The 17,442-nt window shown below is 35.0% G+C and overlaps 1 protein-coding gene across 1 annotated transcript in view; it reads right to left on the bottom strand.

Annotated features, from left to right (window-relative positions):
* LOC130921097 (bromodomain-containing protein DDB_G0278469-like) overlaps window positions 1-17,442 on the bottom strand; it is a 33,643-nt gene that overhangs the window by 4,277 nt on the left and 11,924 nt on the right. The window contains exons 3-9 of the mRNA XM_057844748.1: window positions 15,696-15,794; window positions 15,551-15,601; window positions 15,389-15,468; window positions 11,875-11,971; window positions 11,599-11,718; window positions 4,328-4,459; window positions 2,787-2,885 (exon numbers count right to left, since the gene is read on the bottom strand). Of these exons, the coding sequence (XP_057700731.1) occupies window positions 2,833-2,885; window positions 4,328-4,459; window positions 11,599-11,718; window positions 11,875-11,971; window positions 15,389-15,468; window positions 15,551-15,601; window positions 15,696-15,794 (632 nt within the window). The 3' untranslated portion in view covers window positions 2,787-2,832. The remainder of the gene's footprint in view (window positions 1-2,786; window positions 2,886-4,327; window positions 4,460-11,598; window positions 11,719-11,874; window positions 11,972-15,388; window positions 15,469-15,550; window positions 15,602-15,695; window positions 15,795-17,442) is intronic.

Consider the following 17,442-nt stretch of genomic DNA (forward strand, 5'->3'; position numbering starts at 1 on the left):
CCGGAGAGGGCAATACACCCTTTTCCGACTGAGGACCATGGTCTCGGATTTGGAGGTGCTGATATTCATCCCAACCGCTTCACACACTTCCACTTTCTCCGGGGTCGGGTCACGGGGGCAGCAGCTTTAACAGGGAAGCCCAGACTTCCCTCTCCTCAGCCACTTCAACCAGCTTCTCCGGTTGGATCCCAAGAAGTTCCCAGGCCAGCCGAGAGTCTCTCCAGCGTGTCCTGGGTCGTCCCCAGGGCCTCCCGCCGGTGGGACATGCCCGGAACACCTCTCCAGGGAGGTGCGGAGAAGAAGCGACTCAACGCCGAGTCCTTCCCAGATGACCGAGCTTCTCACCCTATCTCTACGCGAGAGCCCAGACACCCTGCGGAGGAAACTCATTTCGGCCGCTTGCACCCGGGATCTTGTTCTTTCGGTCACGACCAACAGCTCGTGATCATAGGTGAGGGTAGGAACATAGATCGACTGGTAAATCGAGAGCTTTGCCTTTCGGCTCAGCTCCTTCTTCACCACTACAGAGCAGTGCAGAGTCCGCATTACTGTAGATGCTGCACCGATCTGCCTGTCGATCTCCCGCTCCCTCCTACCCTCACTCATGACCAAGACCCCAAGATACTTGAACTCCTTCACTTGGGGCAGGATCTCATCCCCGACTCGGAGAGGGCACTCCACCCTTTTCCCACTGAGGACTATGGTCTCGGATTTGGAGATGCTGATCTTCATCCCGACCGCTTCACACTCGACTGAACCGCTCCAGTGAAAGTTGGAAGTCACAGCTTGATGAAGCCAACAGCACCACATCATCTGCAAAAAGCAGAGATTCAAAGCTGCGGTCCCCAAACCGGACCCCCTCAACGCTTCGGCTGCACCTAGAATTTCTGTCCATAAAAATTATGAACAGAATCGGTGACAAAGGGCAGCCTTGGCAGAGTCCAACCCTCACTGGGAACCAATTCGACAATGCGGGCCAAACTCTGACACCGGTCGTACAGGGACCGAACAGCCATTACCAAGGGGCTTGGTGCCCTGTACTCCCGGAGCACCCCCGACAGGACTCCCCGAGGCACAAGGTTGAACGCCTTCTCCAGATCCACAAAACGCATGTAGACTGATTGGGCGAACTCCCATGCACCCTTGAGGACCTTGCAGATGGTGTAGAGCTGGTCCACTGTTCCGAAAGCCACACTGCTCCTCCTGCAGAACCATCTCAGTCTTTCTATAGATATCAGGTCACTTCCTGTTGATTTGGGGGTATTTAGGGCTAACTTGTTGTACATATTGTATGACTTACTATTGATTTTGAGGCATTTCAGGGTCACTTCCTGTTGATTTTGAGATATACAGGGTATTTTCCTTTAGATATCGGGTCACTTCCTTGTCATTTTGGAGCATTTCAGGGTCACTTATTGTTGATTGTGAGGCATTTCAGGTTCACTGATTTTGGGGCATTTCGGGTTCATTTCATTTTCATGGTTGCGTCACTTCCTGTTGATATGGGGGGATTTCAGCTTCACTTCCTGTTGATTTTGAGGCATTCTTGGGTCACTTCCTGTGCATATTGGGTACTTGTTGATTTTGAGGCATTCCAGGGTCACTTCCTTTAGTTTTTGGGGCATTTCGCGATCAGTTTCTGTTGATTTTGAGCCATTTCGGGGTCACTTCGTGGAGATGTCGCGTGGGTCACTCCTGCTGATTTTGAAGAATTCATGGTTCACTTCCTGTTCATATTGGGTACTTCTTGATTTGGAGGAATTCCAGGTTCACTTCTTTTAGGTTTCGGGGCATTTCAGGGTCACTTTCAGTTGATTTTGAGCCATTCTGGTGTCACGTCGTGCAGCTGTTGGGCGGTTCCTTCTTGTTGATTTTGGGGCATTTCAAGGTCACCACCTGCTCATATTGGGTCACTTCCTGTTGATTTGGGGTCATTTCAGGGATACTTCCTGTTGATATTGGGTAATTTCCTGTTTATTTGGGGGTATTTATGGGTAGCTTCCTGTTCATATTGAGTCCCTTGGGTGGGAAAGCAATAGCAGTGAATGGAAGTTTTTGTGCTATTGAAATGAATGGTGAATAGAGCCGTGGAAATGAATAGGAAATTTTGCACATTAGAAATGAATGGGTATATTTTTGGCAAGTTTGGGCAAACTGTATGTTTAAGCAAACACTGTACAGCACTTTTATACCCTTTAGCGAATTTCATGATGGGATTTGGCTAAAAATTGTAGGATTTGCAAGTTGTGTGTTCGAAAATTAGTCCCAAAAATTTGCCCAAAAATCTGCCATATTGTGGTGCGACCTATACAACGGTCAACCCAAAATACCACAAACTAGGGGTGCAACCTATACGCGAGTAGATACGGTATTTGTTTTTAACTTCATACTCCTGTTAGGTGACCTTGTAAAGCTCTTCCAAATAAAATCAACAATGATTATTACCCTATAGTTATGGAATGTCAGCAAGTAATTGGACACATTAGCACTGCAGATGGTGTAGGGTCAAGTTAGAATTTGGTTTAAGAGCTCATGGTTCGGGCGGCGTTCGGAAATCGGGCCTCTAATTGACTTCGGAGGGCGTACAGTTGTGATTTTCGCACCACCTGTTGCTTTGACAGCTCACCTGGTTTTACACCGAGCCAATTCAAAATCTATTGCTGAAAGATTCATTGGCTCGATATATTTTAGCATCCATAATCGGTAACAGCACTTAGTTCAGTCAGCATTTACGTACAGGAAAGTCATGTTTGTACCTGCCGAATTAGATTTAACGTGCAATTTACCGTGTTTTAGGAAGATGCTCAAAGCTGCTGGGCGGTGCGTCGGATCTCACACCTGGCTGTCCAAGGAAATCTCCCGAAAGACGTCGGGTGAGTTGGGATCTGTTTTGGTGGTGACAGACAAAAAAATGAGGTTAAACTGTGTGGCGTTTGAGGGGTTGAAAGTAGGCCCGTTTAAGAGTTTTAGCTGGCTAGCTAACTAAACCTTTAGCTGCCGGTTCAATCCAATCCATTTTGACTGGCAGGACTCATTCGCCCCGCCCAGTCTAAACTAAATAGATTGGATATTTAGTGTTGCCGGTGGCATCCACTGAGTTAAGATTAACCTATATGTGACTGTTTTTTTTAAAGCACACATATTATTTTACAGTGCAAAAAACAGGTAATAAAGGTGTAATAACCCTGTAGGACGGCATCTCACGCTTTTCTAAAATATCTCGGACTCCTCACTTTGTGACTGTTAAATTAGAACGCTTATATTAGATTCGTTATGAATAGTTAATAAATGTGTAACAACCATGTAATAGGACGGCCAAATAGCTAACATGCCGTCGGTGTTGTGTCTCACACTTTTCTAAAATATCTCGGACTACTCACTTTTTGACTTTTATATTAGGACGCATCTTATTTTACAGTGTAAATTAGTTATAAACCAGTAATAAATGTGTAATAACTGTGTAATTGGATGGCCAAATAGCTCACATGCTGCGGGTATTGTTTCTCACGCTTTTCTAAAATATCTCTGCCTCCTTACTTTGTGACTGTTATAGTAGAACGCGTTTGTTTTTATAGGGCGTTATGAATGCTTAATAAATGTGTAATAACTGTGAAATAGGACAGCCAAATGCCTAACATGCTGCGGGTAGTTTCTCACGCTTTTCTAAAATATCTCTGCCTCCTTACTTTGTGACTGTTATATTAGAACGCGTTTTTGTTTTTATAGTGCGTCATGAATAGTTAACAAATGTGTAATAACTGTGTAATAGGACGGCCAAATGGCTAACATGCTGCGTGCGGTATTGTGTCTCACGGATTTCTATAAAATCTAGGACTCCTCACTTTGTGACTTTTATATTAGGACAAATTTTATATTACAGTGCAAATTAGTTATAAACAGGTAATAAATGTGTAATAACCATGTAATTGGATGGCCAAATGGCTAACATGCTGTGGGTATTGTATCTTAAGGATTTCTTTAATATCTCGGACTCCATACTTTGTGACTTTTATATTAGGACGCATTTTATTTTACAGTGTAAATTAGTTATGAACCGGTAACAAATGTGTAATAACTGTGTAATTGGACGGCCAAATAGCTAACATTAATTGATTAATTTTGCGATGAGTCAACTTATCGGCTCAAAAACTACCAAATTGCTCTGCAGTATTTATTTCTTTAGGTGAAATCTAATTGTGAAATTTGTGAAAATTTGTCCATGATATCAGATGCATCAAATGAATTTTTCCTGATGCCTTAACAAGGCAAATTCGGAAGATGGCAAGAGTGTAAAGCTGCACTGCGCGTTTTTAATTAAACACCCGACCTTTCCCAGACGTCACGTCATTGTTGCTGTTGTTCTCATTCTTCGGACTCTCGGCCGGTTGGTCCGATTTCACCGGTTCGGCGTCTTGGTCTTTCTTCTGTGATTCATCCACGGGTGGGGCTTCAGCTTCAGCTGTGAGGGGACAAGAAAAACCAATGGCTTAACGTTGCAAGTCTGTGTGCTGCTCGTGAGACGTCTAATTAGTCAACAGCTGTTGGATGCTGTGGGAAAGTCATGAGGTGAACGAGGTGAAGGGAAAGCAGAGATTAGGGCCACCGTCATTACGCTAAAACTAATCTCTGTTAAGTCATTCGCCGCCATTGACAGGGCAGAGAAGGTGTGTGAAGTCATCTTTGATCAACATCTAACTGTTGCAATTTATCGATTCGTTTTGTATAGATGTGTTGACCGAAATATCAAGTAAAATACGTATATATAATTAAGTAAAACTGTGAAACACACCGGATGAGTACATCAATGTGCATTATCATTATTCATTTTCCGATAATAATTTTTTAACCGATATTCCTATGTTGTCCAACTCCAAAAATGCATTATCGATATCAAACCGATAACGCAATATGCGGTCGTGGACTTGATATATTATTACTAATTGTATTGCGATGCCCTGCTGGATGCTTTAATAATGATAAATATAACAACTTATACTAACGTTTCCCAAATAAAATAAACATTCTCTGAAAATTAAGAGAACAACTTCAACTGAAGCTATAAAAAATAGTGGCCAAATAATGTCCCATGTAAATAAAATAAATGGAAATAAGCCAAAATGTCTGTTAATAGATAAAATGAATAATTTACAAATAAATCACGTTGACATTACTGACTCCAAAGTAAAACTCGGAGGTGACAGACCAATACAAATACAGGTAGGGAATCATAGGACATGCCAATGAAATGACAATTCCCAAGATGCATTTTGTGGGGTTCTTGCACAGATTTCTTATTATAATGATGTGTTTTATTACTTTTCTTAGTGACTATTTCTTTCTGCTGACACAGTAGTTAAAATGTGATGAGTTTATAATGCATTATTTTTAATTTATTGTTCATTTATTTGATTAGGGTCTTTTGCTCAGTTAAAAAATTCCAAGCATCTTAAATTGGAGACATCTTGATGTCACTTTAAGCACAATTGCTATGCTAAGCTGTAGCCTGCAGGTTTGTACATTAATTTTTAACTTGGCATACATACTGGCACAAAATTGATGATTTGTCTTATATTTTATGTTTTAAATGCTTTCACCGGCCAATATTGTCGGACAATTTTATTCATTGTTGTTTTATTAATTAGCAGTCAGGTCATTAAGCACAACCATAAATCACACAATTAGGTGGAATTAGGTGTTTTTAATTATATTTTTTTTGCACGACCTCAACTTTTTATTTTTATTTTTTTGCTTCAATGTAAAAAAAAAAAAAAACATTATTTTTTTGCTCCGACCTTTGTTTTTTTTTTTTTTTTTTTTTTCAAACTTCCGTGTCTTTTTTTTTTTTTAAACTTCCGTGTCATTTTTTTTTTTTTTTTTTTGCTTCAACAACAACAACAAAATCTTCCGTTTACCTTTCTGGGCACTTTTTTTTTTTTTTTTTTTTTTCTTCTCTGTCTACTTTCCTTTTTCCATGTCACCTTAGAGGCTCCGTAGTATTGTAAGGCGCACTGTCAATTTTTTAGGAAAATAAAAGATTTTTTTTTCGTGCGCCTCAAAGTCTGAAAAAAAAAACCTGGTAGATTTAAAAAAAAACAAGCAATTTGCACTTTTTAAAAAAAATAATATTTTTAATTCATTTGTATTTATAATTGAATGCTTTTTCATTTAAAAAAATTCTCTTTGTTTAATTATTTTCTACATTTATTTACATGTTTCATTTAAAAGACACAAATTTGGTTAATTTTCTATATTTATTTACATGTTTCATTTAAAAGACACAAATTTGGTTAATTTTCTGTTTTGAGCAAAAAAATACAACAACTATTCTATCTTTTTTGTATTTTTGATTGATTTTTTAATACAAAGAAAAACTGTAAATATTCTCCAATTCCTTGTAGTCCTCAATATTTCATTGAGAACTACAGAAATTATATTTCTATTTAATTTGGGTGAAAAATGACCTGGCTCTTTGACACCTGTGCCTTAGTAGTTTCATGACTTTTTTCCCATGAGAGGAACAACTTCGCCTTCTCCCTTAAAAACACTGGACGCTTAAACTAAAGGTTTTGCCTTTAGGCTGTAAGGCAAGCTCTGACATGACAATGGAGGCAGGCAAACTCAGCATGGGAAGTAAAAAAAGATAACCATGAAGACTGAAAGAGAAAGACAGAATGAAAGTCCCCTCTTGTGGTTATCAGGATTACTGCACAAAAGAGTGGCAGAAACACTGAAAATATTTGGTGATGACTGTGGTGTGCAGTATTGGAAAAATCCTCTATCACAAAATGGGCTTTTTTACATATCATTATAGCGACATGCCATGAAATCATGTATTTTTTTTGTAACCATTTGATGAAAAAAATCTTGCTTACAGTGTTGGAATGTAGCAAACGTACATCGTTACTGGACTTAAGTACATTTTTTGTATATCTAATTTACTTGAGTACAAAATTGAAGTGGTACTTTTTACTCCACTACATTTTACAGCACGTATCTCTACTTTTTACTCCACTACTTTTGAAATTGTCACCTGCTTAACACGTTATTTTTGTTTGTTTGTTTGTTTTTTCTGATTTTGAATTGATGGTTTTGTTTTTATGTCTCAGACACAATCGATAAGCCTTGTGCAACCATACCATAATTGAGCACTGGAGGCAGCAACACGAGTACAAGCAAGATTAGGCAGGTGAACAAGATATTTCGCAAAAAAAAAAAAAAAAAAAAAAAAAAAAAAAAAGGGACATTTTAAAGTCAACAATTTTTTGGGAAAGCTATTATTACCATGAAGTAGCACAAGTATATTCATGTCATTCTCTAAACAAATTTCTCAACAATTTGGCTTCATGACCACTTGGTGGCGCCATATAGCAAATGAACCTACATGAACCTTTGACCCACTTTGCCTCAAAGCAAAAAATATGTAAACAATATTGTAAAATGTAACTAAAGATGTCCCGATCGATCGGCATCCGATCACGTCATTTTCAAAGTATCGGAATCGGCAAAAAAATATCGGATATGCCTTTTTTTAATATATATATTTTTTTAAATTAAATTGTTTTCTAATTGTTTTTAATGTTACAGACAAAATGTCTTACATTCATCCGGAGTCTTTAGTTTTGGCTTAAAGTAGGGCTATCAAATTTATCGCGTAAACGGCGGTAATTGATTTTTTAAAAATTAATCACGTTAAAATATTTAATGCAATTAACGCATGCGCTGAACGACCCACTCACACAATGTCGCGTTCAATCTATACAGCGCCGTTTTACCAATATAGAGAGCTAACAGGCAGCGTAAAATGAATAGAGAGAATTTTGGCACTCTTTGGAGCCTCGTTTCAATTGGCTAAAGCTTTTAAATCCCTGTCTCAATAATTAGACATATCGTGGGAAGCAATGTGGGGAAGAACGGTAGTGGTTGATCTTTTCCTTAACACCCTATATTACTTCCCAACGCAGAGAAGATATATCAATTGGTGCCACTATGCACAGTCATGGTTGCACTTCCCATCATGCATTTAGCAGAACAGTTAAATGGCTACAGTATCATATACTGAAAGCTCAACAAATACACTAGATGGCAATATTTAGTCACAATATACAAAATCACACCTATCCTTTAAGAATTACAAGTCTTTCTATCCGTGGATCCCTCTCACAGAAAGAATGTTAATAATGTAAATGCCATCTTGAGGATTTATTGTCATAATAAACAATACAGTACTTATGTACTGTATGTTGAATGTATATATTCGTCCGAGTTTTATTCATTTTTTTCTTAATGCATTGCCAAAATGTATATGATTGGGAAAAATTATCGGGAATGACTGGAATTGAATCGGGAGCAAAAAAAAAGCAATCGGATCGGGAAATATCGGGATCGGCAGATACTCAAACTAAAACGATCGGGATCGGACCGGGAGCAAAAAAACATGATCGGAACAACCCTAAATGTAACGTTCAAAGTTCATGTTCTGTGATAATCATTTCTTCAGTTACTGTTCAAGTTGTTTCATTGCTTTCTAGTTACGCTATTTCGTTTGTTTTTAATTGTAGTTTTCTTTTAAAACTATTAATTTAAATGACATTTGATTTTTGATTGATTTCTGTCTGTCTGAGTTGGTTGAATGTAATGTTTAGAGACATCTAGAGGTCACTTTAGGCATTGCCGATGTGCTATACTGTGAAGTGCATAAGGGTGCATGTTTCTTCCCAACATATCATATTATATATATGAGATCATCATGTATATCAGAGGGAGGGTCGAAATATTATGAGTAGGGTTGTTCCGATCATGTTTTTTTGCTCCCGATCGTTTTAGTTTGAGTATCTGCCGATCCCGATATTTCCCGATCTGATTGCTTTTTTTTCTGCTCCCGATTCAATTCCAGTCATTCCCGATAATTTTTCCCGATCATATACATTTTGGCAATGCATCAGGAAAAAAATGAATAAAACTCCGACGAATATATACATTCAACATACAGTACATAAGTACTGTATTTGTTTATTATGACAATAAATCCTCAAGATGGCATTTACAGTATTAACATTCTTTCTGTGAGAGGGATCTATGGATAGAAAGACTTGTAATTCTTAAAGGATAAATGTGACTTTGTATATTGTGACTAAATATTTCCGTCTAGTGTATTTGTTGAGCTTTCAGTAAATGATACTGTAGCCATTTAACTGTTCTGCCCAAATGCATGATGGGAAGTGCAACCATAACCGTGCGTAGTGGCACCAAGTGATATATCTTCTCTGCGTTGGGAAGTAATATAGGGTGTTAAGGAAAAGATCAACCACTGCCGTTCTTCCCCACATTGCTTCCCACGATATTTCTAACTGTTGAGAGAGGGATTTTAAGGCTTTAGCCAATTAAAAAGAGGCTCCAAAGACTGCCAAAATTCTCTCTACTCATTTTACGCTGCCTGTTAGCTCTATATATACTAGGTAAAACGGCGCCATTATAGATTGAACGCGACAATGCGTGAGTAGGTTGTGCAGCACATGCTTTAATTGCATTAAATATTTTAACGTGATTAATTTAAAAAAAGTTAATTACCGCCGTTTACGCGATAAATTTGATAGCCCTACTTTAAGCCAAAACTAAAGACTCTGGATGAATGTAAGACATTTTGTCTGTAACGTTAAATACAATTAGAAAACGATTTAATTAAAAAAAAATAATAAAAAATAAATAAATATATTAGGGCTCTCAAAATTATCGCGTTAACGCACGGTAATTAATTTTTTAAATTAATCACGTTAAAATATTTGACGCAATTAACGCACATGTCCCGCTCAGAAAGTATTCTGCCTTTTGGTAAGTCTTACAGCAAGGCTTTTTGTGCTGTCCAACAGCGAACTCTTGTGGTCGCTTTGCGACATGGTTTCTTGTTTTCTTGCCAGTTCATTATTGGCTGCACGACGTCTCGGGCTGATAATGTTGTGCTTATATGATCCTTGGACAAGATTTGTCCGTAAGTATGGTTGTTGTAAAGAATGTACATACTATGTTAGTAAGCGAAATGTTCTATTTTTTGTATGAGACGCTTTTTGTTTATGTTGAGTGAACCTGTATAGCGTGCTAAGCTAACGTTGTTGCTAATGCAATGCTTGTGTACTTTTATTTTGTAGTTTTACGACGGTCTAAAAAGGACAATGGTTTGGGGCCATTTTATTAATAAATCAGATGAAAAATGAAGAAGTCTAATTATTAAGGCGTTGTTCACTAGCTGTCTAGCTTTGGAAAAAGTAGACGCTTCGGAGTGAGGACAGCATAGACAGATTTAAATGACAGTAGAGTGAAATGCCCACTACAGTCCTTATGTAGCGTATGTTGAATGTATATATCCATCTTGTGTCTTATCTTTCCATTCCAACAATTTATTTTACAGAATTTATATATAATTTACAGAAAAATATGGCATATTTTATAGATGGTTTGAAATGCGAATAATTGCGATTAATTAATTTTTAAGCTGTAATTAACTCAATTAAAAATTGTAATCATTTGACAGCCAGCCCTATTAGGGGCTGTCAAAATTATCGCGTTAACGGACGTTAATAAATTTTTAAAATTAATCTCATTAAAATATTTGACGCAATTAACGCAGATGACCCGCTCAGACAGATTTAAATGACAGTACAGTGAAACGCTCGCTTGTTGTGTTTATGGATTTTTGCCGCACTCTGCTGGCGCTTGGGTGTGACTGATTTTACAGGCTTCAGCGCCCATGAGCATTGTGTAAGTAATTATTGACATCAACAATGGCGGGCTACTAGTTTATTTTTTGATTGAAATTTTTACAAATTTTATTAAAACGAAAACATTAAGAGGGGTTTTAATATAAAATTTCTATAACTTGTACTAACATTTTTCTTTTAAGAACTACAAGTCTTTCTATCCATGGATCGCTTTAACAGAATGTTAATAATGTTAATGCCATCTTGTTGATTTATTGTTATAATAAACAAATACAGTCCTTATGTACCGTATGTTGAATGTATATATCCATCTGGTGTGTTATCTTTCCATTCCAACAATAATTTACTTAAAAATATGGCATATTTTATAGATGGTTTGAATTGCGATTAATTGCGATTAATTACGATTAATTAATTTTTAAGCTGTAATTAACTCGATTAAAAATTTTAATCGTTTGACAGCCCTAATATATATTAAAAAAGGGTATGTCCAACATTTTTTTGATTGATCGATCGGGACATCTTTAGTTATGACTGAACAGTTTTAAATATTTTATAGCAGGTTCTGTGTATTGGGGTTAAGTCAAAATAGAAGAAAAAAAGTAAAGTTATAATTGTATGAATACAGTTAGTTACAGTACAAAAAAACAACAACTCCAGAATATTTCCATTTTCATTTTTAGTTTTACCCTCTGTACAGTTGTTATTTTTAGGTTTCCTGATAGTGTTAGCATTTAGGGAGGAAATAGGAACAAGAAACGTAAATGCAAAACATTTACGTGCAGAAATTGGTGCAGCTGTTTTACAGTAACCTGCACTTCCCTTTTTCTTAAGATTCCATCTTAAGAAAGAGGAAGTTAATACATCACAAAAGTGACTTTTGTACCTTTTGGCTCACTTTCCGCCTCCGTTTTTGCTTCTTTTTCTTCTTCTTTTTCTTCTTCTTTTTCTTCTTCTTCTTCTTGTTCTTTGGCCATTTTTTCCCCATTTTCAAAGGTCTGCAAACCTGCAATGTTAATGTGTTACTGTGGGAACATTTTGCAAACGAGATTTGTCTATTTATAAAATGATTTCAAACTATTGTTTTTTTTTTTTTTTTTTTTTAAACACAAAAAGCAGGGGTGCGTAGACTTTTAGAAAAATTGAGTATTTGGAAAACCACCATTCTTTGGCGTGTTGTCAATGGCTAACACGGGCTCCACGGCGCTAAGAGGGACGTTGGCTTCATCCGCCCTTGTCGTAAAGTCCATGGCGTGGCGCTAAAAGATAAAGAAAAACAAAAAAACTTACTTTTAGGATGGGATGATGTTCATTTTTCCCTAATAAAACCAAAAAAATGCAGTCATCGTAGGCAGGGCCGGCCCAGCCTATACGCAGACTATGCAGCTGCTTAGGGCCCCTGACCACTATGGGGCCCCAATTGGGCAATTGTTTAATTTATATTCTATTTTCTTTAATACAGTTTGCTTTATTTGACCTTTGTGAGTTTTGATACTTGATTACAAGCTTAAAAAAATACAAGTTCTTCCTTAACTTCTTTCTTTCCTCTTTTAGAAAAAGGTTTGGCGCTATCTACTGTAGGTACTGACAATCATTTGGGGTGAGAAGTTTGAAGTATGCAGTGCAACAAAATCTGATTAATATACAAAATATGGACGTATGGCTTGGATTGCATGTATGGGTTTCACAGTACACTGTGACGAAATGGTGGGCCAAAAATATGGGCCCCTTTGCATTATTTTGCTTAGGGCCCCCAAATGGCCCTGATTGTAGGTATACCACCGGAATCTTGTACTGTATAATTGAAACAAACAAACGAATTGGTTTCCATATGTAAAAACCTGTTGAAGAATTACAGAAATCGTCTGACTTCTGTAATTGCAAACAAAGGCTTCTGCACTAAATATTATCACCGATTTTATGAAGGGTACAAATACTTATGAACCCTAGAAAATTAAAAACAATGTAAGTAGCAGATTTTTTTTTTTAGATGATGTCACTAAATGTGGAAATGCATCTATTATTGAAATTTCGGACCTCTATCTATTTTCTAATTGGGCAAACTTGCAAAATCACAAGGGGTGCAAATGTATGTACTGTATTTACACGTATATACTGTATATACAGTATGCAAATATGTATATCTACATATATGTATGTATATGTTTTAGGGCTGTCAAAATCATCGTGTTAACGGGCGGTAATTAATTTTTAAAATCAATCACGTTAAAATATTTGATGCATTTAACGCACATGCCCCGCTCAAACAGATTAAAATGACAGCACAGTGTCATGTCCACTTTTTACTTGTGTTTCTGGTGTTTTGTCGCCCTCTGCTGGCGCTTGGGTGTGACTGATTTTATGGGTTTAAGCACCATGAGCATTGTGTAATTATTGACATCAACAATGGGGAGCTACTAGTTTTTTTTTTGATTGAAAATTTTACAAAATTTATTATAGTGAAAACATAAAGCACGGTTTTAATATAAAATTTCTATAAATTGTACTAACATTTATCTTTTAAGAACTACAAGTCTATCCATGGATCGCTTTAACAGAATGTTAGTAATGTTAATACCATCTTGTTGATTTATTGTTATAATAAACAAATACAGTACTAATGTACAGTATGTTGAATGTATATATCCGTCTTGTGTCTTATCTTTCCATCCCAACAATAATTTACAGAAAAATATAGCATCTTATATAGATGGTTTAAATTGCGATTAATTACGATTAATTAATTTTTAAGCTGTGATTAACTCGATTAAAATTGTAATTGTTTGACAGCCCGAATATGTTTACATATACATATATATGTAAAGTATATGTATGTATACATGTGTATATATTAGGGCTGTCAAACGATTAAAATTTTTAATCGAGTTAATTACAGCTTAAAAATTAATTAATCGTCATTAATCGCAATTAATCGCAATTCAAACCATCTATAAAATATGCCAAATTTTTGTGTAAATTATTGTTGGAATGGAAAGATAAGACACAAGATGGATATATACATTCAACATACGGTACATAAGGACTGTATTTGTTTATTGTAACAATAAATCAACAAGATGGCATTAACATTATTAATATTCTGTTAAAGCGATCCATGGATAGAAAGACTTGTTTCCTTAAAAGAAAAATGTTAGTACAATTTATAGAAATTTTATATTAAAACCCCTCTTAATGTTTTCGTTTTGATGAAATTTGTAAAATTTTCAATCAAAAAATAAACTAGTAGGCCGCCATTGTTGATGTTAATAATTACTTACACAATGCTCATGGGTGCTGAAGTCTATAAAATCAGTCAGAGGGCGGCAAAACAATTAAGAAGTGAGCGTTTCACAGTACCGTCATTTAAATCTGTCTGAGTGGGGCATCTGCGTTAATTGCGTCAAATATTTTAACGTGATTAATTTTTTTTTAAAATGCCCGTTAACGCGATAATTTTGACAGCCCTTGTATATATACAGTATATACACAGTATGTAGCTCGAAAAGTGGAAGGAATAAGTTCAGCTTTTTTGGGTCCCACCCACTGCGCATTAAAAAAAAAAGAAAAAAAAAAAAAACTTGTACATTTAAGGGTTAAAGATATGAAATTATTCTTGTAAACACATTCACTGCCATTGTGAATTACCTGTGACTGATCATCTTTCAATGCCATTGACGGCACTAAAATTTCAGTCCATTTTATGTGGTTATTACATGTTACTTATATAGTTATTATCTGTTTATAACTCAATTTGCGCAGTGAAATTAAATATGTCCTACAATAACAGTCACAAATAAACTCATTAGGTCAATTTTAACTCATTGGCGCTAGATGTCCAATCAATTTTGACTGGGAAGGGCGAACGTTCATTTGCACTTTAAATGAGTGCCCTGTAAGGGTTTTAAAATTATAATTTGTGCATCAAAGGGTTAAAAAATATTATATTCTTGTAAACTCATTCACTGCCATTGAATAGAATTGCCTATGAATGCTCATCTTTCAATGCCATTGACAGTGCTCAACCGCCAATCTATTATACATGGTTATTACATTGTACTTATATATTAATTCCTTGTTTTTAGCTCAGGTTTCAAGTTACAAATTTGTGAAATTAGATGTCCTACAATAACTGTCACAAATGAACTCATTCGGTAAATTTAACTCATAATTTGCCATTGACGGTGCTAGACGTCCTATCCATTTTATATCGTTATTACATTGTACTTATATATTAATTACTTGTTTATAACTCAAGTTTCATGTTACAAGTTTGTGAAATTAGATATGCTACAATAATAGTCACAAATGAACTCATTAGGTTCATCTTAACTCATTGGCTGCCATTGACGGCGCTAGACGTCCAATCCACTTTAACTGGGAAAAGCTTATGAAGGTTTGTTGTCGCTCACATATCGGTCATAAGATGCACTTTTAAGTATATCATCACAATGCGGTTAAATTATGTATAGTTCTTATATATATATTTTTTTTTCGTAGCACTGTTTTCACCTGGCGGTCCACCAGGCCTATAAAGCTGCGGACGTTAATTTGCCCTCTCCCAGTCAGAATGGATTGGAGGTCTAGCGCCGTCAACGGCAGCCGATGAGTCGGGCAACCTAATGCTATCATTTGTAGCAGGGTGTGTAGACTTTTCTAATTTTGTCTCCTGTACTAACCCTTGCTCGCCTCTTGGAGATGTAGCAAGCCATTACGAATCCGATGGCGACCACGATGATCAAAATCAGGATGATGATGCCTTCAAGGAATCAGACGTTTTTCGTAAGTAATGTACTATTTCATTTCAAGTGGAAAAATTGAAGAAATGAAAAGCCATTCACCGGTGGTGTCATAGCGTTTGTCTTTAGTGTACGGCTTTGCTGTGGTGGTAGCTATTGGTAGAGAATTCCAGATAACAAATGTAGAACTATAACAATTCATTAAAAAAAAAAAAAAAAATCACAATTTCAGGATGAAAATACTTACTTGGATCCATGCGATTTCCCTTCAATTTGGTGGTGGAGATGGATAATATAGTGATAGGTGGAGGCGTGGTCACAGAAGTTGTGCCTACTGTTTTGTTACCTGAATCAAGGAGAGCATTCGCTGCGTCAACACATGCAAAAATCAAAAGTCGGACCAAAATTTAAGTGGCCGTGTCTTAAAAAACGATACTAAAGTACACCAAAGTATAGTACAAAGTATACCAAACTGCTAACCCGCTCTCTAACGGGAGGAGAAAAAAAGTGGTTTGCTCGGTGGAAGTTTGACTCGACTTGGTATGAGGCAAAGTTATTTGGAGTAAATTTTTGTTTCACCCTGTTTGTATAGTTTTTGTGTAAATATTCATGTTTTGTTTTTATCCCCTTTAATTTTGTGGAAAAAAAAACATTGTCGATCGTTTTTTTTTTTTTTTTTTTTTTTTTTTTTTTTGCACTAATATAATACAGGGTGATTCATTAAATATAATATGATTAAGATGGAAATAATATTTATGATTCTGCTATTTTTTTATGTTAAAAAATGTAATATAAATAAATAAAAATGGAGGAAGTACACATTTTTTAAAATCTATTTTTTAATCATTTAAAAAATTAATAGCAAATATCTCATTTTTCCATCTTTTATTTTTATTTTAAAAATGTAATAAATAAATGAATTAAAATGAGAATAGATAGATGAATAAATAAATATATGAAAACTAGAAAATAAAGTCGATTTTTTTTTTCTCCTTTTTGGCTTTTTTAAAGTAAAAAATAGAAAATCTATTTATAAATATGTATTTTTTAAAAAATAAATAGAAGGAAATATTGCAATTTTCCCCTTTCTGGTGGCTTTTTTAAAAATTTAAAATTAAAATAAATAAATATATATATTATACTGTATATCTGTGTGTGTGTGTGTGTATAAATAATATTTACGGATTCTTTTTTAAGTTAGAAAAAAATAAGATAAATATTTATTGTTTTTTTAAATTATTTTTCAAAAATGTAATCAATTAATAAATTAAAAAAAAGATAATTTTTTGAAAAAAAAAAAGAAATAAATTGATTAACATATTTTAAAAATGAATAAATAGGAGCAAATAATGCAAATAATGGGGGGCGCGCTTTTTTCATTAAAATTTAAAACCTAAAACCTAAAAAAAAAAGAAAATTAAAGAATATTTATTGATTCTTTTATTTTTTTTTTTAAGTTAAAAAAAATGTAAATAAAAATGAGAGGAAATGCATTTTTTCCCCCGCTTTTTTAATATGTTTAAAAATCATTTTCAAGATAATAATAACTAATAATGAATCTTTGTTTTTCATATTTTGTTGATTTTTGTCATTTTAAAAAATGTCATAAAGATACATATGAATACAAAATTGAGTACAGTAAATACTTTTTTTTTTTTTCTCCCGTTTGGCTTTATTTTTATATAATTGAAATAGGTAAAATATATTTATATATATATATATATTTTTAAAAATTAATTAGTTGGAGTAAATAATGCCATTTTTCCCTTTTTTAATTTTTATTTAATTTAAAATTGAAAATAAAAAAAATTTATAGAATATTTACTTATTTTTGAATATTTTATATTCAAAAAGTAAAATAAATGAATAAAACAAAGAACTTGAAAATACAATCCCCCCATTTTGCGGTTTTTAAAATAATTTTGAAAAACTTAAAAAAATAAATAAATAAATAAATAGCACACATTTCAACCCCCCCCTTTTTTCTTTATATA

This window comes from Corythoichthys intestinalis, chromosome 8, assembly GCF_030265065.1.
Source record: "Corythoichthys intestinalis isolate RoL2023-P3 chromosome 8, ASM3026506v1, whole genome shotgun sequence".
In the NCBI taxonomy this organism is placed as follows: Eukaryota; Metazoa; Chordata; class Actinopteri; order Syngnathiformes; family Syngnathidae; genus Corythoichthys; species Corythoichthys intestinalis.